General features: G+C 39.5%; 1 protein-coding gene across 1 annotated transcript; it reads left to right on the top strand.

Moving 5' to 3' along the window:
* Positions 1-211: 211 nt before the first annotated feature.
* Positions 212-20,552, top strand: LOC108678210 (6-phosphogluconate dehydrogenase, decarboxylating). Its single transcript, XM_047880324.1, has 10 exons — positions 212-314; positions 12,231-12,336; positions 13,223-13,337; positions 13,906-14,011; positions 14,548-14,686; positions 16,070-16,181; positions 17,428-17,570; positions 18,115-18,341; positions 19,021-19,243; positions 19,680-20,552. The coding sequence occupies exons 1-10, from the start codon at positions 298-300 to the stop codon at positions 19,797-19,799; spliced, it is 1,308 nt and encodes a 435-aa protein (XP_047736280.1). The 5' UTR covers positions 212-297; the 3' UTR covers positions 19,800-20,552.
* The last annotated feature ends 863 nt before the right edge of the window (positions 20,553-21,415 follow it).

The following is a 21,415-nucleotide window of genomic DNA, read 5'->3' as shown; positions in this document are numbered from 1 at the left end:
TAATTCTCGTCATTAATGGGTTAACCACTAGGCCACCCTGCCTACGATGACATCAACGCTAACGAAGTATTTATATGAATGTTCCAACAGCCAAAAATGCTGTATATCGTTAAACAGCCCATCAACTGTAAAAAAATTATTCCCAGTTTTTAGGGTAAAATATTAGGCACATAGGGCTATCTTGACGTCAGCTGGGAGTGCATTGTTTATATAGACATTGTCGAATCAGCTGCAGCAGTCGTTTGATAGCGTTCTCATTGTTAGCAGGGTAGCGAAGCTTGCTGTGAAGCGATTGAAATGTCAGCAGAACCAAGGTAAGATAATATTAAGAAACTTTTAATTGATTGTTATTAGCAGATCAGATTTATATTGCACAAAATTTGATTTTTTTACCTAAAAATAATTACCTGATTATCGTTTGACCGCTACCGGCTTGCCGCTTGCGGCCTGACGGTCTGACCGGCAGACAGTTCGAACTTCGAGCTAAGGTTTTGACGTTTAATCAAGTTGACTGTCTGTCTCAAAACCTTGCTGGCCGATGCTCAGTGGCTGATCTGGTCTAGTATACTGAGCAAATTTTCAGTAAAATCTTGTTCAATCTTTTTAGTGTTAGTTTACTTTTAATAAAACAATTAACAATATACACAAAAATGTTGGCAAGTCTCGTCCCATCAGTTTTAGATTTGCCGCATCGAGGCTCGAGCTTCACCATCCTACTCCTAGTCATAGTGCCAGTGGTATTGACTATTAAAATAGACTAGAAATGTCAGCACTGAAGATTAGGAAAAGGCCTGCGCCCTGCTGCGCGCTGCCTATGTCCGGTTTCCAATTCTTGTATTTTGTAGAGAAATATTGAGATGAAGCTGCTAAAACAGAGATTATTTCTGTCTCCCCCTATCTGAGTTCCATGAGTAGCCAATTGAAGTTGATAGCATTGTCAGTAGCCAATTTAACATTGATAGTATTGTCAAACATAGATATCGAATTACATTTTGTAAATGGATAACTGTAACTCCATGATGACAATGTCTATGTTAAGCACTAAATAGAATGCAAAATTTTTAAATTCTATTTTTAAAAAATCTTTAAAAGCTGTAAAATTTAAGATTTGTCCAAAATGTATGTAGCTTTGGAGCAGCAAGGATTTTTTTTCACTAAAAATATTTAATATAGAAATCTTGAAATTTCATGCAAAATTTTAATTTTATACTAAAAGATAAATATGTACAAATGTTATGGTCTATTGGCTTGGATAGAAAAGCTGGCAGGCACCAATGGCTTGTGTTGTTTTATTTTTTTTTGAGTGATTGTGGGTTTGAATGCAGCTGTTCAGTAAAGAAAACCACAGCCATATTTTTCAATTCTTCTTTGTTATTTCAATGCAAAATTTAAAGGATTTGATCTCTACCTAATCTTCATGTTAAAAAAAAAACAATACCAAATCAGTTAACATCCTCACATGTTACACATATCCCAAGTTTTTTAGTGCACAGCCCTTGGCCACACCACATTCAATGTCTACCATACATTGCATGCAGCAAAACCAAGGAATGAAAAAATATGACTCGGTAATCACTGCAGTGAGTGACAGAGAGCACATTTTCTTGTTGACAAAAATGAGAAGTCACAGACGGACAGACAGACGGACATGGCAAGCACAATAGTGCATTTTTCCATAAATGAGAAAATGAGCTAAAAAGCTCAATGAGGCGGATATTCATGGCTAGCTTCTCTCATTTCAGTGTGCTGCTTCCTTTGTGCTTGAATGGAGACAATGTTATGTGCCAAAAATTCACAAAACCCTTGAAAATAAATGTTTATAGGTACAGTATTTTACCTGAATCGGTACACTCTCTCTAATGCTACAATCCTCCCTGGTCTTGCTTCTACCCACCTTCACTATTTGGTCTCCAATGGGATTTTGTCACCGCTTCTTTTTTGGTTCATCTGTCAATAAAACAATGGTAGGCTACAAAAAAATTCTATTTTAGTGTTAGTGGTAGAAACTGTCAGCAATTTCAAAGCAGAATGTCTACATCTGAAATGCCTATTTTTATTGCAGGACCTGAATTGAGAACACTGATGACTCAGGAAAATATATGTGGCTTTGCTGAGAATATGTAGTGCACTACAAATAATTTTCAGCATGGCACCATAAATATGTTTTTTTTTTTTGGTTTTGAAATATTCATAACTCAGCAGTTTTTGTTTAATTGAAAAATTTTGTATTTAGCTGATAGCATCTGTCTTTACTAGTAAAAAACATACCTATTAGAATATGTCCATTTTTCAGTGAATACCATATATAATCGTGTATGGCATGATGCAGCGCTTGATCTTTACTAATAATTAAAAGCCATAAATAACACATAATAATAAAAGCTCTAAGAAATTGGAAATTTTTATGAGTATTTTGGCTTATTAAATTTAGAACCATGTTAGAAGTTTTCATGGAACTTCAATACCTAAAACTTTATTCATATTAACCAGTTAGTTAAATTACCTTCTAATCTGTACATATGCTACTGCTGCATAATGCAAGCATTGCTGCTGAGACCACACCTTTCATTAGATATAATGCCTGTAGCTTCTATTTAGGTTAAATGACATGTTCATAACAACTCTCATAGGTTCTTGAACATTGTGATCTACTCATATGACAGGCATTTCCCTGTATTTACAAGGAAAAATCATTATGAATAACAAAAAAGCTTCACTAGATACTGTTTGTAATCTCACTCATTACAATATTTTGAATGGCAAGAAAATTGTACTGCTATACACAATAGAAAACAAAATAAATTGATGCAGATATTTTCATTGTGTTATTGCACAAAATATGGCATTATGGCCAATGATTTTCAACCATTAAGGTTATAATACTAATAATTGGTACCTATTAAATTTGTTTTATACAATTAACTTCTGGCTTTATTTGTTGTATTTGTGTTTGAAAAGTTTATCAGAAACAAAATTGCAGTTGATTATGCAATGGTAGCGTACCTACACAATATTCTGGTCGCATATACCATAAAATGGGGTTACTTAGACTCCTGGGGTAACTTAGACCCCTTTTAGATTTTTTAACAAAAACCCCCAAAACTCAACTATTTGACAGAGAAAAATTTTGTCAATGGGCATTAAAGGCCTAATACTGAGGCTACGTAACACAATAGAAAGATTTAAAAAGTTTGCATATCTAATAGGTTAAAAAATTGAAAATGTGACCCACAAAAAAGAGCTATTACTTAAGGCCTGTCGGTGTACCCCCTCCAATTTTTTTATTTTTTGGTAAAATACCGTAACTCCAGGTTTTGATTCATTATAGTAGAACTCTTCTAGTTACATAATACAAATGACAAATTTGAGGAAAATGTCATAGTTTGCAAATGGGGGGGCACTGCCCCTGAATGGGGGAACTTAGACCACCTAATGTCAGCCCTGATGGGGTAACATAGACTGGCTTGTAAATTAATTTAAAATTACCATATATAACATATTTTATGTTTGATACACCTATTAATGTTTTTTCTTTATGTTTCAGACTCTACAGAGTCTTATATATGGTAATTTTAGCTTAATGTCCAAGCCGGTCAATATTACCCTGTCATGGCTGACATTAGGTGGTCGAAGTTCCCCCATTTGGGGCGGCGCCCCCATTTGCAAACTATGACACTTTCCTCAAATTTGTCATTTGTATATGTAATTAGAAGAGTTCTACTACAATGCACCAAAACCTGGAGTTGTTTGGAGTTATTTTACCAAAAAATATAATTGATTTTACCATCCAGTCTAAGATACCCAAAGAGCTGGGGTAACAAAGACCATCACTTTTTTTGAAATTACATTGAAACTATGAGAGGCAGGAGCCAGCAATTTATGGTGAGTGAAGCTAGAGTATAGACCTGTATTTTGCACGTTTAAATTTAAGTTTAATTTAGCTAGTAAAAAAATGGCATCATTTAAAAAAAAGTAGTCTAAGTTACCCCATTTACGGTAGCTCCCAACTATATAACTAAAATTCCATTTTACTCTTGGTTCCTGAATACATTAACCAAAGTTTATAATACTCGTTACTAAAGGAGTGGTAACTAGAATAAACATTGGTATTCAAATGCGTAATTGTGTAATTCAAACATACCCCTATCTAACCGCCTGCGAGTCCAGATTTTCCCGATCAGCTGCATCGTTTTCTGCAGCAACTGTAGACCGCTAGCAGACCACGTCGCATTCTCTATTGTTGACGCAACGCTCTAGTTTAGTCATGATTGTTAAGAGCGACGTTACACTCCAGTGCTCGTTAGCTCAAGGCTCTCGATGCTTTTAGGCACGCTTTACTGTCTTAGTACGCGCGTGGCCGTGACATCGATTAGACGTTTCACGTTCTCGATAACGTTCAGCTACTTCTTTGTGTTTATACTTCCTTCATTTCATTAATGAGCTCATTAATTTATATTTTAAAAGCAATCTCGGTTACACAGTTACTTCATATGGACCAATACACTGGATAAAATTTCGAACTTTATTATTTAAAGGAGCCTGCTTGCTTGAAAATTTATGTAGTGGTTTCTAGAAACTCCAGAGTATTCTAATTTTTTTAAATCTTGGTGAAACTAGTGTGAAGCTAGCAATATGGTACACCCAGTAATTGTTCAGTTTACATTAATAATTGTAAACGATTAAACCTGCATTGTAAATCTGTAGTCAATTCATAAGTTGGTCTCAACCTTTTGGCATGAAGCACGATGAAATTTCTTGTAGTTTATGCCTCATGCCCGCTGCTTAGTTTATTCTAACTAAAAAAAATATAGAGTATAACGAGCGCGAGTGTTCAGAACATTCTCCTGCAGCGTTGTCGTGACTGCGTTGCCATGGAGACGAAGCGTTGTCTCTTGGTTCGCTTGATACTGGATTTCTATTTCGTACGCCCTCGTACAGTTGGCTTTACCATTTAACTGATAAATTTACCACGAATGACATTTTATTACCTTGATAATAATGTTTTCTCATGTTTAGAGCCCCATGTTTTCTAAGTTGATGAACCCGCATTGTCTGTGTGAAGACTACGTACCAAGATCGGAGCAATGAGTTGCAGGATTGAGACTCAGCTTGCTGTGGAAACTATGTTATGTACAAAATCAGTGGCTGGCTTGCTGGCATGATCTGGTTTTCAACAGAGCTAAATTATCATTTTGTGTTATACCGTATACGTGTCATTAAGGCGTGCTGGCTCGGGAGTAGCGCACTCGAAAATTCTCTTCGAGATTGAAAGTTCTTTGACGATCATAAGTTAATCCTACGATGTAGCATCGAATTAAGCATCCAATGTAGCACCTGATATAGAATTTGATACAGCATACGTTATATAGTATCAAATTTAGCATAGAATTTAGTGCAAGACCTGCATTATATGAGAATTGATAAGCAACATAGCTATTCATCTTGACCATCCAGCGTGAACTGCTGGTTCGACACCACGGCAACTGGTCAACTCTCGCGGCCGTGACTCTAGCAGCACTTTTTTTAGCTGCGCGCGTGCGCCGCGAAGCGCACACGTGGCCTCCACGTTGCGATGCGCACTTGAAGGCAAGCGTCAGCGAAACTCAGAGTAGGCTGTGAGCACGCAGCCTTCACCGGCACGCAGCCTTCACCAGCACGCAGCCTTCGCCAGCACGCAGCCTTAACCTGCACGCAGCCTTCACCAGCACGCAGCCTTCACCAGCACGCAGCCTTCACCAGCACGCAGCCTTCACCGGCACGCAGCCTTCACCAGCACGCAGCCTTCGCCAGCACGCAGCCTTCGCCCGCACGCAGCCTTCGCCCGCACGCAGCCTTCGCCCGCACGCAGCCTTCGCCGTCACGCAGCCTTTGCCGTCACGCAGTCTTCGCCGTCACGCAGCCTTCGCCGTCACCCAGCCTTCGCCCGCACGCAGCCTTCGGCCAGCATGCAGCTTTCGCCCGCACTCGGCCTTCGCCCGCACTCGGCCTTCGCCCGCACTCGGCCTTCGCCCGCACTCGGCCTTCGCTCGCACTCGGCCTTCGCTCGCACTCGGCCTTCGCCCGCACTCGGCCTTCGCCCGCACTCGGCCTTCGCCCGCACTCGGCATTCTCCAGCACACAGCCAATGCAAGCGCAAAAAGTACATCGGTTTTAGGACGAAATCTCGCAAATTTTGTTGAGTGCATGCTTGGCACTATTGTGCGAATCGGCTGTGCTATATAGCTACACGGGTTCTGTTGCTCACCAAACCATTGCTGGCCCCTAATTTGGGACAAAACAACGAAAAATAATCTTCCGTTGTTTCAGTTTTATTTTACGGGAAACTCCATTATTCTAGGCAAGATTCTTTTTTTTTTTTTGGTTTAAAATGGAAGATTAGATTTTGTGACGAAGTAGTCCGCCATTTTTTTTAATGTTTTTAAGCATTGCTTTATATATATCTTGTTGAAAATTGTTTTACTGCAAAAAAATCTGGTAAGTAAATAACGTGGAAATAAACAGTAGTACTGAATGAAACCTAAATAGAGTTCCTCGCAACACCAATCCGGAATCGTCGAGTCTCATTACATTGCATGTCGTAATCCATGACAAACATTTTAAAGATCCAACTGCTAAATATATCAGTTGCATTTCAGTTGCCACAACAGTAGGTATAATAATCGCACTGCATTTCCCCCATAGCCTGCATTCACTTTCACCGGCCGTTACCTGCCCAGACATGATGGCTGCTCCGTGGCAGCTTTAATGGAATATTAACCCTGCCGGCATATTGGTGGGGCTCAATCTTTTTTCAATCCTAATAAGTATGATTGTAGCACGTCTGTTACTCAGACAAATGAGTAAAACTATCTTCAAGAAGCGATGCATTTTTTTTTTGGCCAATCTGGTTCAGTTTGGGGCTTGGGCCCGACAAATGAGCGTACGTACGTCCGCTCTCTGCTCGTAGTGTGCCTAAGAAAATGATACTCTTCGAACGATATGGCCCATTAATTTTTATGAGTGCAGCATGGAGGTCGGCAAATCGTCCTTATTGCGATTATGCGTCTGACCGCAAGTCTTTGCATGAGTATGCCCTACGCCAACCCGGGACTCCAATTTATTTCAAATATCATGGTTTGCTTGTATATAATTACTTCACGATGCCTCTCAAAGATTAACTATGAACAATATGAATTTGTTTTTTATATTTTTTTGGGTATATTTTATAAACATCCCTCATCTTGCTTGGTATGATTCTCAGCATACGGAACTAAGTCAACTTATATAGATAAAACTTCATATTTAAGTTAAATTATGTTCAAATATTATGATATGAAATGTTTTATTGGTCGACTTCTACAATACCTGTAGCGTTGAGTCTGTGCCCCTGACTTTATATTGTACAAGTTTTAATCCAGCTTATGGCTTGTGCCGCAATTTTTGATATTTTCGAGTACCTATAAAAAATGTGGCTGTAATGGTCTTGCACTCAGGGCAAATTGTGGGTCATGCTGTCTAAATAGTGACACTCTTTGCACATAACACGAATACCGGATGCCCTTTGGTCAGGCCAAAATGGGTCAGGATGACCCACCCAAGGGACCGGGTCAGCATGACTCACATAAGGGACTGGGTCAAGATGACCCACCTAAGGGACTGGGTCAAGATGACCCACCTAAGGGACTGGGTCAAGATGACCCACCTAAGGGACTGGGTTAAGATGACCCACCCAAGGGACCGGGTCAGGATGACCCACCCAAGGGACCGGGTCAGGATAACTCACACAAGGGACTGGGTCAGGATGACCCACCCAAGGGACCGGGTCAGGATGACCCACCCAAGGGACCGGGTCAGGATGACCCACCCAAGGGACCGGGTCAGGATGACCCACACAAGGGACTGGGTCAAGATGACCCACCTAACGGACTGGGTCAAGATGACCCACCTAAGGCACAGGGCCAAGATGACCCACCCAAGGGACAGGGTCAGGATGACCCACCCAAGGGACTGGGCCAAGATGACCCACCCAAGGGACAGGGTCAGCTTGACTCACACGAGGGACTGGGTCAGGATGACCCACTTTTGTACCAATTCTGACTTGTTTCTCTGAGTGTGACGTTGAATTAACGTGCATTCGTCGCAAGTGCCTCGCATAACCAGATGCTCGGTTCCTATGCGACTTGTCCGTATTTTGCAGCCGTGTACGAGGTCCCGTATTAAAAGGCCGTCTAACAATCGAAGGTGACAGCGCATGCCACGGCCTGAGAAGTCATGCAATTTAATTAGTTGTGCTCTTATCGGCGCCTGGAATTCTTTATGATGAGAAGATCGATGCAATATTGCAGATATATGATTTCTCCCTGGCGTAATTTGTCCATGGCGTAATTTGTCCATGGCGTAATTTGTCCATGGCGTAATTTGTCCATGGCGTAATTTGTCCATGGCGTAATTTGTCCATGACTTAATTTGCCCTATGGCGTAATTTGTCTATGGCGTAATTTGTCCATGACTTAATTTGTCCATGGCGTAATTTTTCCATGACGTAGTTTGTCCATAACTTAATTTGCCGATGACGTAATTGGTCTATGATGGAATTAATTTTGTTACGTCATTAATAAATATTTGATACACTCTAAATTCTTAGTCTTTGAAAAATGTGCAATTTTTTCAGTCTTATGAGAACAATCAATTTTTAAATGAAGGGCGCTCCGCAAAAAAAGTTGAGCGTCTGACTAACTGAAACACAATATTTTCCATGTGGAGAAAGCACTTCACTCGGTTATATGAGTAATAGTTGTCCATGTCTCTCACGAAATCTCCTGTTCAATAAAAATTTCTCGCATTAGAATGATGCTTATTTATCTATATCAGTATCTACAGTTGATTATAAAATACGCTAAGTTGTTGCATGTTATTAGTTGCTTTCAAGATAGGATGCGCTGTTAACTCTTTCATGGTACTAATGGACTTATATTTTGTTGTGATTTGTTTGAAGGGACATTGGAGAACATGCGAATTTTTTAACAATCTCGGTTCGAGTGCGATGTTAGTATATCGCGATCCTATATAGGTACTAGAGCAATCTTACTACTAGGGTACTAGAGCGATCCTAGATTCGAGCGCCATCCTAGGTTCGAGCGTGATACTTGGTTGCCTATTCAATGGTCTGTCCCTCGGTACACAATCTGTGCACATTCAAGCCTTTGTAAATACAAGACCCTGTAAATAATTGGTTCTGCTCCACGCTTCACGCGCGCACGCCATATGCTCAAGACGTCTACACCGTACCGCCTCCTGACCTTACTGGAGTTTCCGGTTCAGGCGAAATTTCTCGTGTGAATTTGGCCTAGTGGTCGTACCTCAAGTAAAGTCTTAAAATAGTCTGTATATACGAATAAATGCTTTAATTTTGTAGAGATCGCTACCATCTATTTTAGTGATCTCTGTTAAACTGAGAACCTTGAACTGATATTTCTCAACTGTATTTACGGCTGTCGGCGTGTGTATAGAATTTTTTATATATTGGTAAATAATTTAATTTGAATCAATTTTTGCCATTCGCTCGGAAACTGTTGCTATATTTGTCGTTCTCGATTATGGTGTTTTACATACTGAGAACTCGTGTAATCGTAATCGATCTCACTTAAATTTTACTGTATGAGCGATATGTTGCTGCTCTATGTAAGACTCGAAGAAAGGCAGGTATCAGTAATTATTTTAAAAGACAATAATAAAACAACTGATGCAGTAGAAGCCACATCAGTCAACGAATAGTTACTACTGAAATTATCACTTTGCTGTATTCTCTCCTCAGCCGCGTAAATGGGCAAGACCCTGAAGGCATGTAACGTTGAAATGGCGTTGATTAACCTTTTTCTCTACGAAATTAACTCGTACCGTAATCAATTTTTTTCAACGTCATTTGCCTTGAGGGGTGGCATGTTGAGCTAAAGGTTATACACATTGCCTAATTTTCGCCGTATTCGCTGCGCACTCGGCAGCGCTGGTCACGCTTTCTGCCACCGCGACGTCGTATTCTTTTTTGTTATTAAATGATGTGCTTCAGTTAGTGTTAAACGAATATGTTTAGCTGTGGGTTTATTATTGGCTTAAGTTAGTCAATATTGCATACGCGTGTCTTTAGGTCTATTTGTTGAGCTGCAGTTAGTGTATATTGCAGACGCGTGTCTTTAGATCTATTTGTTGAGCTGCAGTTAGTGTATATTGCATACGCGTGTCTTGGGATTTATTACCGTCTTTGCTAAACTGTATTTCATATGCGTTAATCGTTTACTTATGTTGCAGTCAGTTATAGTGTATATTAGATACGCTTGTTTTCCGGTCTTATTTAATTCAGGCTGCAGTCATGGTACATTGCATAAGCTAAATACAAAATAATGTTGCAAACATCCTGTAGCCTTTCTTACTCACTGGCTCCATAACCACATGCCAGCATTGGAATATTATGAGGAATCTCAGTGCAAGACAGAGCAAAATACGGGCTAACGAATTGCCATAACAATTCTCATGTAGGTCTTAAATATCAAATTTTCCTAAACTACTTCAATTTGGCTTAACTGAAAATGACTCAGAATACACTCAGAGAAATGAATGGGATTTGTCTATATAACACTGCACTTTTTAGCGCATTTTCTCATTTATGGAAAAAATGCATTATTGTGCTCGCCATGTCCATCTGTCCGTCTGTCAGTCTGTCTGTCTGCCCGTCCGTGACTTCACGTCGTCGTCGACGAGAAAATGCGCTCTCTGTCACTCACTGCAGTTAGTATCGAGTTATATTTTTTCTCATGTGTGGGTCGTCCTGTTGTATCAGTGCTGCGAGCAGAAAGTGTGTCACCATTTGGACTACATGACCTGTTCATTTTTCTGAGTGTATCTGCTCGGATTGTTTGTGAGGATTTTCCGCACATGCACTGCAGGAAGCGCTGCGAGATAAGATTTGGGGAGCCGCGACGATATGTCAATGTTCAACTAACATCTTTAACGCGACATTTTCCCACGACATTCTGACAGAAATATTCATGGTCTTTCGACCATAGACAAATATGCGTGGTCTTCCGACCTTAGACATATTCATGGTCTTTCGACCATAGACAAATATTCATGGTCATTCGAACATAGATAAATATTCGTAGTCTTTTGTTTAGTCTATGGTATCATGTCTTACGACGAGATCCTGGCTTAGCAAGCAATACATAAAGTATCCTAATTGAAAGCTTATCGGCGTCTAAGAATTCACTTGAATTTACCAATAGATTACTATAATTACCTACCTCTCTGTATTGTCATCAGGAATCGATTGAAATTTGATTGCTTAGTTTTGTCTGTAGCTTATTTCAAATAAGTTTTTGAGAACTTTTTTCCGATGGGGAACATTCCGTGTAAGACAATCAAGACCGTAGTTATGAAAATGAATGAGCCACCAGTGTGAGTATATATTGTGTTAATATATCATTATTGTGTTAATATATCATTATTGTGATGATACATCATTATTGTGATGATACGTCATTATTGTGATGATATATCATTATTGTGATGATACATCATTATTGTGATGATACATCATTATTGTGTTGATACATCATTATTGTGATGATACATCATTATTGTGATGATACATCATTATTGTGTTGATACATCATTATTGTGATGATACATCATTATTGTGTTGATACATCATTATTGTGTTGATACATCATTATTGTGACGATACATCATTATTGTGTTGATACATCATTATTGTGATGATACATCATTATTGTATTGATACATCATTATTGTGTTGATACATCATTATTACCTTCATGCTGACTGTTGTGGTGGAGTACTAGCCGTTCATCATTAACCCTGACCTGTAATACATAATCACATATTCACGAATCATTATTTATAATCTTGTAAATATTTATTTTAGGATATGACATTGAATGTTATGGTTGACCTCATCTAACCTCATATCTCGCACTAAATAGAAAAATAAACGGAATTTATCACAATAGAGTTGGAAATTTGTGCAAAAAAATTCAATTGTTTGTACCTGTTTTTAGCGCATTTTCTCATTTATGGGAAAAAGGCGCTATTGTGCTCGTCATGTCCGTCCGTCAGTCTGTCCGTTTGTCTCTCCGTCCGTCTGTCCTTCCGTGACTTCTAGTTTTCGTCGACGACAAGATGCGCTCTCTGTCCCTCACTGCAGGGAGTACTGAGTTATATTTTTCATGGCATTGCAGCGCAGACATCGCCCTCATCGGGCTGGCGGTGATGGGGCAGAACCTCATCCTCAACATGAACGACCACGGCTGGGTGGTGTGTGCCTACAACCGCACCGTAGACAAGGTTTGTGACATTTTTTTCTGGTGCTTTTGCTGGTTTCGTATTGTACTGTTGTAATGTTGCAGGTGCTTTTGTTGGTGTCATTGTACTGTTGTAATGTTGCTGGTGCTTTTGTTGGTGTCATTGTACTGTTGTAATGTTGCTGGTGCTTTTGTTGGTGTCATTGTACTGTTGCCCTGTTGCTGGTGCTTTTGTTGGTGTCATTGTACTGTTGCCCTGTTACTGGTGCTTTTGCTGGTGTCATTGTACTGTTGCCCTGTTGCTGGTGCTTTTGTTGGTGTCATTGTACTGTTGCAGGTGCATTTGTTGGTGTCATTGCACTATTGCACGTGTTTTGTTAATGTCATAAGTCTTATTGCTATATTGCACGCGGTCTTATTGTAACAGATGCCATTTTCGATGTTTTGGCTGACGACAATTGTGGGATGCCTAAGATTCATTAATATTCCCCGAATAGCCCATTGCCGGAAGTAATATGTAATCATTCAAAATACGATATTCTCTCCTTTAACTTCATATTTTCATGACATTAAGCAAAATATGATGGGATGAGTGAATTCTTGTTTGCTCTGTTTGGACGGAATTTTTATTGACAGAAATATTCCATATCTATTATTTCATCTTTGTACTAACGAGACTTAGTTGTTTTGCAGTCCTCTTATTGATAGAAATTTCCCGTATATATTATTCTTTTGTGTTTATATTAACATAACTTGTTTTAAAGTTCCTTTATGGACATAAAGGAACATATACCCTATACCCTTTTCCACATATATACCTTTATAATTTTTTCGTGTTGATGTTAGCATGACTCTTGTTTTACATTTGTTTTATTGCTATAAATTGCACACGTATAATCATTTTGTGTTAATGTTAACGTGTTGTGCAGGTGGACAATTTCCTGGCCAATGAAGCCAAGGGCACGCAGGTGGTAGGCGCTCGGTCCCTGCAAGAGATGGTGGCTAAACTTAAGAAACCAAGACGGGTCATGATGCTGGTCAAAGGTGGGTCATGATGCTGGTCAAAGGTGGGTCATGATGCTGGTCAAAGGTGGGTCATGATGCTGGTCAAAGGTGGGTCATGATGCTGGTCAAAGGTGAGTGACATACCAGTATTATTATTCTCGGTTGAATGCGTAATACACTATCTTCTATGTATCACCTCATGGGAGCGAATATATATACTAGTATCATATAAATACTTGTATCATGTATACAATGTTGTACTATAACATATAACGAATATAAATGCTAAGAAATGGCCGGGAAAATCAACGATATATTACAATATAGTACTTGGCGTTCGCTTTGCTTTATAAATTCTAATTTAATACGTATTGTGCATAGATTGCGTTTGGCTCAAAGCATACAATAAACTAACAGGGATATTAAAGACTCCAGTTTCCGATTAATCTGCTTAAAGAAAGAGTTGGGGCAGACTTTTAAAACTTGTCATGAGTTTAATATTTTATTTATTTATTAAAATATTAAAATAATAAAATAAAATAAAATAAATATTAAAATTTATTTATTTTTAATAATATTGCTCACTAATGGTAATATGTTGCTGCAGCTGGTGCTGCTGTTGATGCCTTCATCGACCAGCTGGTGCCGCTGCTCGAGGCTGGCGACATCATCATTGATGGCGGCAACTCAGAGTACCACGACACGCAGCGCAGGTACCACTCAGTACCACGACACGCAGCGCAGGTACCACTCATTACCACGACACGCAGCGCAGGTACCACTCATTACCACTCAGTACACTCAGTACACTCATTACTCACCACAATTACGAGTACCAACGCAACAATCATTAAATACCGTATACGCGCAGTTTTCACTATCATTCACTGCCATAGCACATGTAAAGTGCATAGCCTTGTTATGCCTTCGCCGTGTACGTACGTGACAAATTTAACTAATTTCAATCTTTTAACTTAGTGAACCTTGTGACCTCGTGAAAGACAACAAACACAGATTACCTCAAGATCACTAGGAATGAGGCATAAATACGATAGCTAATAATTTGCGGTAATGTCATGATTATTCAGTATTTGACCTAATTTAGTAATGGAATAAATGTGCTGACAGTAAACTATTCAGTAGGTATTTAATTAGACTTTAAGATGGACTGCAGAGATAAATATGATGTCTGATGTTTTGTTACGTAAATTTATTGATTATTTACAAATGATATGTAATAATTACGCAGGTGCGAGGCGCTGGAGAAGAAAGGGCTTTATTTCATCGGGTCGGGGGTGTCGGGGGGCGAAGAGGGGGCGCGCCACGGCCCCTCACTTATGCCAGGAGGCCACATCCAGGCTTGGCCTCACATCAAAGATATCTTCCAGGTAATATCCTGCACAATATACTATCATTATTAGCAGGTATTTTTCATCATCATCATCTTTATCATTATCATCATATAAGAGCTTTTGATACCGACATTTTCATGGTTTTTAACCTGCAAGAGCATGAGTGTTCACATCGCAGATAATAAAGATCATTTTCATGGAACAAAAAGTAATAAACTCAAAATTCTTCAGAAAAAGTGATGCGATTCAGATGGAAATAGAGTCAAGGTTGTACGGATAAGTATTTACATTTGTGTATCTCTACATTGGTCTGAAAACACATGTGTTCTAGAGGCTAAAAACCGGTTCACGAATGCGATTTGCTGCTTGTTCAATCTGGTCAAACTTGAGGTGATGCCAAATATCCGAGCCAGCCTACCGTTGTTGTTGAATCATATTGTTTGTTGAATCTTGTTCTTGTTTGTTGAATCATATTGTTTTTTTAAATCTTGTTCTTGTTCGTTGAATCATATTGTTTGTTGAATCTTGTTCTTGTTTGTCGAATCATGTTCTTGTTTGTCGAATCATGTTANGTGCAGGTGTCTCATGCTACACTCTTGTGTGCAGGTGTCTCATGCTACACTCTTGTGTGCAGGTGTCTCATGCTACACTCTTGTGTGCAGGTGTCTCATGCTACACTCTTGTGTGCAGGTGTCTCATGCTACACTCTTGTGTGCAGGTGTCTCATGCTACACTCTTGTGTGCAGGTGTCTCATGCTACACTCTTGTGTGCAGGTGTCTCATGCTACACTCTTGTGTGCAGGTGTCTCATGCTACACTCTTGTGTGCAGGTGTCTCATGCTACACTCTTGTGTGCAGGTGTCTCATGCTACACTCTTGTGTGCAGGTGTCTCATGCTACACTCTTGTGTGCAGGTGTCTCATGCTACACTCTTGTGTGCAGGTGTCTCATGCTACACTCTTGTGTGCAGGTGTCTCATGCTACACTCTTGTGTGCAGGTGTCTCATGCTACACTCTTGTGTGCAGGTGTCTCATGCTACACTCTTGTGTGCAGGTGTCTCATGCTACACTCTTGTGTGCAGGTGTCTCATGCTACACTCTTGTGTGCAGGTGTCTCATGCTACACTCTTGTGTGCAGGTGTCTCATGCTACACTCTTGTGTGCAGGTGTCTCATGCTACACTCTTGTGTGCAGGTGTCTCATGCTACACTCTTGTGTGCAGGTGTCTCATGCTACACTCTTGTGTGCAGGTGTCTCATGCTACACTCTTGTGTGCAGGTGTCTCATGCTACACTCTTGTGTGCAGGTGTCTCATGCTACACTCTTGTGTGCAGGTGTCTCATGCTACACTCTTGTGTGCAGGTGTCTCATGCTACACTCTTGTGAGCTAATGTCTCATGCTACACTCTTGTGTGCAAGTGTCTCATGCTACACTCTTGTGTGCAGGTGTTTCATCAATGGAATGAAGGAGAGCTTGATTCTTTCCTGATCGAGATCACCGCTAACATCCTCAAGTTCAACGATGAAGACGGTTCGTAAACATGGAGTATCCATTTTATAATAGTTATTTCTTGTTTGTTACTTATTTATTTCATGAGCGAATACATATATACTTATTCATATATACCTATAACTCTTTTCTAAATGCTAATACCTCTTAGCTGTAACAAAATTATAGCTAAACTATAACCCTCATTGTCAAAAAAATTTGTATGCAGCACTTAGTTCACCCAAAAAAAAAATCGATGTGAAAGCGGCTTAAACAGAGTATGTACCAATTTTTCAAAAGAAACGTGATTTACCTTTCTCTTCAATGATCGGCATGCCAGGGATTGCTGTAAGAACCATCTAGTAGTACGTTAATGATCAGTTGATACTACCAACAAAATCCTGGAGTGCAAACCTCTTGCGAGTAACGCCAGCTTGTGCCGAGTGCTGCAAACAAGGATGCCTTTGTTTTATTTTAATTTACTCCTTTCATGCTTGAGCGCAAGTGACTTTTTTTCTTACCCAATCGCGCACTGCTTTGACCAATCGCTGGCCATTGATTAGTTAACAGAAAATATCCGGCAGATGTTAGCCCAGCAAACCTGGCTGAAAGAATTTCGAGATTTTAGGCAAACACCAACTTACCTGGTATGAAAGTTCAGGTTTTATAGCTAGGTGCCGCTTTGGATACTTAGACCTCATGCCTCGCTATGGAAAACTTGTTCTGCTAGATTGTATGTTTCCATGTCTCGGCTACTTGACGGTTCTTTCCCTGCATTGGTGGATAAATGTTTACTGCTCATGACTGACAAGTTTCATTGGCTTGGCAAAGTTATTGTTTTATCCCATCATATAAATCTGCAGGTTTTATACAAATTAATTGCTACACATGCCAGACGATTAAAGCTTGTGAATTATGCGCAGGGTGATGATGGTTTTCTCCCTTCATATTCTCGACTCAATATTCAATGAGATTTTCACTAATAAACGACATTTAACGCTGCTAACGTATGCTGTAAATTCACCTGTGTAAACTCGTCTGTGTACATCCGTGATTGTACACTCGTCTGTGTACGCTCGTCTGTGTACACTTGCCTATGTACAACCGTCTGAATCGTCTGTATACACTTGTCTGTGTACACTTGCCTGTATACACTCACCTGTGTACACTCGTCTGTGTACACTCGCCTGTATACACTCGTCTGTGTACACTCGTCTGTGTACACTCGTCTGTGTACACTCGTCTGTGTACACTCGTATATAAAGTCTATGTATGTGACCACGTGCAGGAGTGGCGCTGGTGGAGAAGATCCGGGACGCTGCGGGCCAGAAGGGCACAGGCAAGTGGACCGCAATATCCGCCCTGGACTACGGCACTCCGGTCACCCTCATCGCTGAGAGCGTCTTCGCCAGGTGCCTCTCCTCCATGAAGGTTTGTTGCCTGCATCCCTCCACATTCCCTTCATGAATTAATTCCCTTAGATTATTTTCAATAATTAATTCCATTAGATCCCCTTCATTAATTAATTCCCTTGGATTCCCTTCATTAATTAATTCCCTTGGATCCCCTTCATTAATTAATTCCCTTGGATTCCCTTCATTAATTAATTCCCTTGGATTCCCTTCATTAATTAATTCCCTTGGATCTCCTTCATTAATTAATTCCCTTAGATTCCTTAGCTTAGCTTAGTTGATATTCGAATTTTATAAACTATCTTCTTTATATTTCTTTTCAAATCAAGTATTGCTTAGTTGATATTATGATTTTATAAACTATTTTCTTTTCATTTGTGTTGAGATGCAAGTATTGTTTAGTTGTTATTCGCATTTTATAAAACATCTTGTTTATATTTGTGTTGAGATGCAAGTATTCTAGTTGATATTCGGATTTTATCAACCATTTTTTTTATATTTCTGTTCAAATTCACTTATTGTTTAATAGATATTATGATGTCATGTTAATATCACATGCGCAGGATGAACGCGTAGAAGCGAGCGTGTTGTTGTCGGGCCCCGCGTCGTCCTCCTACACGGGCGACAGGACCGCCTTCGTGGAGTGCCTGCGCCAGGCGCTGTACGCGAGCAAGATCGTCTCCTACGCGCAGGGCTTCATGCTCCTGAGGGAGGCCGCCACACAGTTCGGCTGGCAGCTCAACTATGGTGGCATAGCTCTCATGTGGCGAGGTGGCTGCATCATCAGGAGGTGAGGCTGTGGCATATCTCTCATGTGGCGTGGTGGCTGCATCATCAGGTGGTGAGGCTGTGGCATAGCCCTCATGTGGCGTGGTGGCTGCATCATCAGGAGGTGAGGTGCATTATAATATAAATTGTATTGTTAACTTCTAACTAGTTTTCAAGACAGCACAAATTTTTTATAGCACATATTTCACATGTTAAAGCATCTACTATGTAGTTCTTACCGATGTTAGGAATCAATGACCAAATTTGGCTTCATCTCATTTCTTCGACGTTCATTTGGTTGCTCTTATTTTGCCACTATATTATGTAAAAATTACCTTCAATTTGTTACCTCGCAATTTCTTGAACAAACGCTAAGCCAAATACCTTTATAATATTTTTTCCACCACCACCATCTTCTTTATGTTTTTTTACGACCAATGAGTGAATTAATCAAATTTATTATTAACTAAATGATAGTTTTTAATTTATAATAAAAATAATTCATTTCAATAAACCATGATTTATTTTGATGAATAATAAATAATTTTAACACGTTAAGCACGGCTATGTCGTATTCAGAGCGTAGTATTTATTATCGGTGTACGACTCACCGGTGAGCGTGCCGCATTTTATACGTGTTAATGAATATACTAATTTTTTCATGAATAATTCTGTTCCTAAGTAGAAATTTTTTTGGGCAGTCAATTCCTGGGCAAGATCAAGGAGGCGTTCACGAAGCAGCCTTCGCTGAGCAACCTGCTGCTGGACTCCTTCTTCGTGGACGCGGTGCGTGGCGCTCAGGAGGGCTGGCGGCAGGTGGTGGCCCAGAGCGTCCTGCTGGGGGTGCCCACTCCTGCCCTGTCCTCCGCCCTCGCCTTCTACGACGGTTACAGGACCGACAAACTTCCCGCCAACCTCATCCAGGTAAGTGCAAACTATGAAAGTTTTACCTGCAGGAGACAGCTGAAAGCGACCGTTTTGGTAAAAAAAATGCGTGAAAATTCGATAACATGAGTCACTCGGGTACGGGCAACTCGATAATTTTGGTTTCTATGCTGGGAAAATGCAACACTTTGGTCCTCCAGGCCTGTGAAATTCATCAAGTTCATGCCGTTTTTACTAGCAATATTTTCGACGCAATTTAGTTTTTTAAATGACGCTATTTTGACTCATGTTCGTCACGCTTCAAACCATCTACTTGTAACAAGTAATGAACGAAGAATACTACAGCATGGCTATACATATTTTTCAATACATTTCATATTCCAATTCGTGTTTTTAACACCCATTTTCGTATATACGAATTATTTATGAACATTAATACCGTACATAATTTATTACAATTTATATTCTGTCCCAGGCACAACGCGACTACTTCGGAGCTCACACCTACGAGCTGTTGGCTTCACCAGGCAAGTTCCACCACACCAACTGGACCGGCACGGGCGGCAACGTGGCCGCCTCTACCTACATGGCTTAGATCTTGTATTTTTTCAAATCTAGGGCTTCCCAAACGATTTAATTACTATTTATTTTTGTTCTGACCTGTGGGAGACTAAAACTTTTTATATGGTATAGACGGGATAATGGATACGGTTGTGTAGTGAAATTTCTTTTTTAAACACGTCTATGACTTTTTTTGGTTTAACCTTATTAAAATAATATAATACTCTTTGTATGATGGAGGCGAAATATAGAATTGTAATACGGGATTGAGAGGCTAATGATAAAACTTGGTATTTTTTTGTTTACGGATTTTCTATTTCAAGAAAAATGAAAAAATATGACTCGCTCTCTTCACAAACGTTCGCCAGTAATGCGTTGGTTTTGCTGCAATACTTGAAATGTGGTCAGAATTATGTTATATGACCACATCTATGAATTATGTTACTTCAAAGGAGTACATGTCATTCTATGATTCTAATACTCGTAATTATCTTATCAATCTATTCTAAAATTCACAATAGTTCTTTGCGATAAGAAGTGAGCACAGCTCTGGATAAAAAGTCATCAACTGTTGCGATGTTCTTGGTGATGACCAAATCGCTCTACCGGCTTCATGAATAGACGTTTAAAGTCATAAATATACGCTCGACGTCGTGAATATACGCTTGACGTCATAAATATACGCTTGACGTCATGAATATACGCTCGACGTCATAAATATACGCTCGACGTCATAAATATACGCTCGACGTCATAAATATACGCTCGACGTCATAAATATACGCTCGACGTATACGCTCGACGTCATAAATATACGCTCGACGTCATAAATATACGCTCGACGTCATAAATATACGCTCGACGTCATAAATATACGCTCGACGTCGTGAATATACGCTCTAATTTGTACCATGCATGTAAATCTACAATTCATGCACTTCATTGTATCGTTTTATCAATCAAGAATTTAGACAAGTATAGCTCTAGTAAGGTGCCTTCTGTACAAACTAAGTCAGTTAAATTTTTATATCCCATATTTTATGTCGCATTTTGAAGCGTTTGTCCCACAATTTAGGTGACTTACCACATTTTAATGTTGGATTGTTCGTGCTAGATAAATATTGTACAATGCGAAGGTTGTGTCGGGTACTTTAAAACTTACGTATGACGGTATTTACTAGTTAAATTAGTCAAAATAGTCTTTACTACATAATAATATACTTAAGCTGCCTTAGGTCTAGTTATACATGTTCAAAACACTTTCTTAAAATGTTATTTTTGGATTCTTCTATCTACTTTTATCGGTGAGCTTACCACGACATATTTTATTGTTGGAAAATACAAGTATTTTTATGCCGCGGATGTCAAATGTCAAATCGTACTGGTGTCATCCAATATTGTTTAGGGACCAAGAGCAATGTTTTCTCGACATTTGTATTGTTTTATCTTAAAAATCAGTGTCTCGAGTTCTAGTTCAACACCATCCTAATGACTAAACACTTTTTGTGATGTTCAAGAATTTTCAAACGAACTTCCGTTTAGATCATACATACTGAGTTTGCTTTCATTTTGGATGCCATCTCTTTGTCTCTTCAATTAATAAATATCCGTGCTGTAAGAAATATTTAGAATTGGCCAGGTATTAAGTGA

Source organism: Hyalella azteca, unplaced genomic scaffold (genome assembly GCF_000764305.2).
Source record: "Hyalella azteca isolate HAZT.00-mixed unplaced genomic scaffold, Hazt_2.0.2 contig5198, whole genome shotgun sequence".
NCBI classification, from domain to species: Eukaryota; Metazoa; Arthropoda; class Malacostraca; order Amphipoda; family Hyalellidae; genus Hyalella; species Hyalella azteca.
Note: the sequence above shows the minus strand (reverse complement) of the source record. Positions and strands in the feature narration are given on the sequence as shown.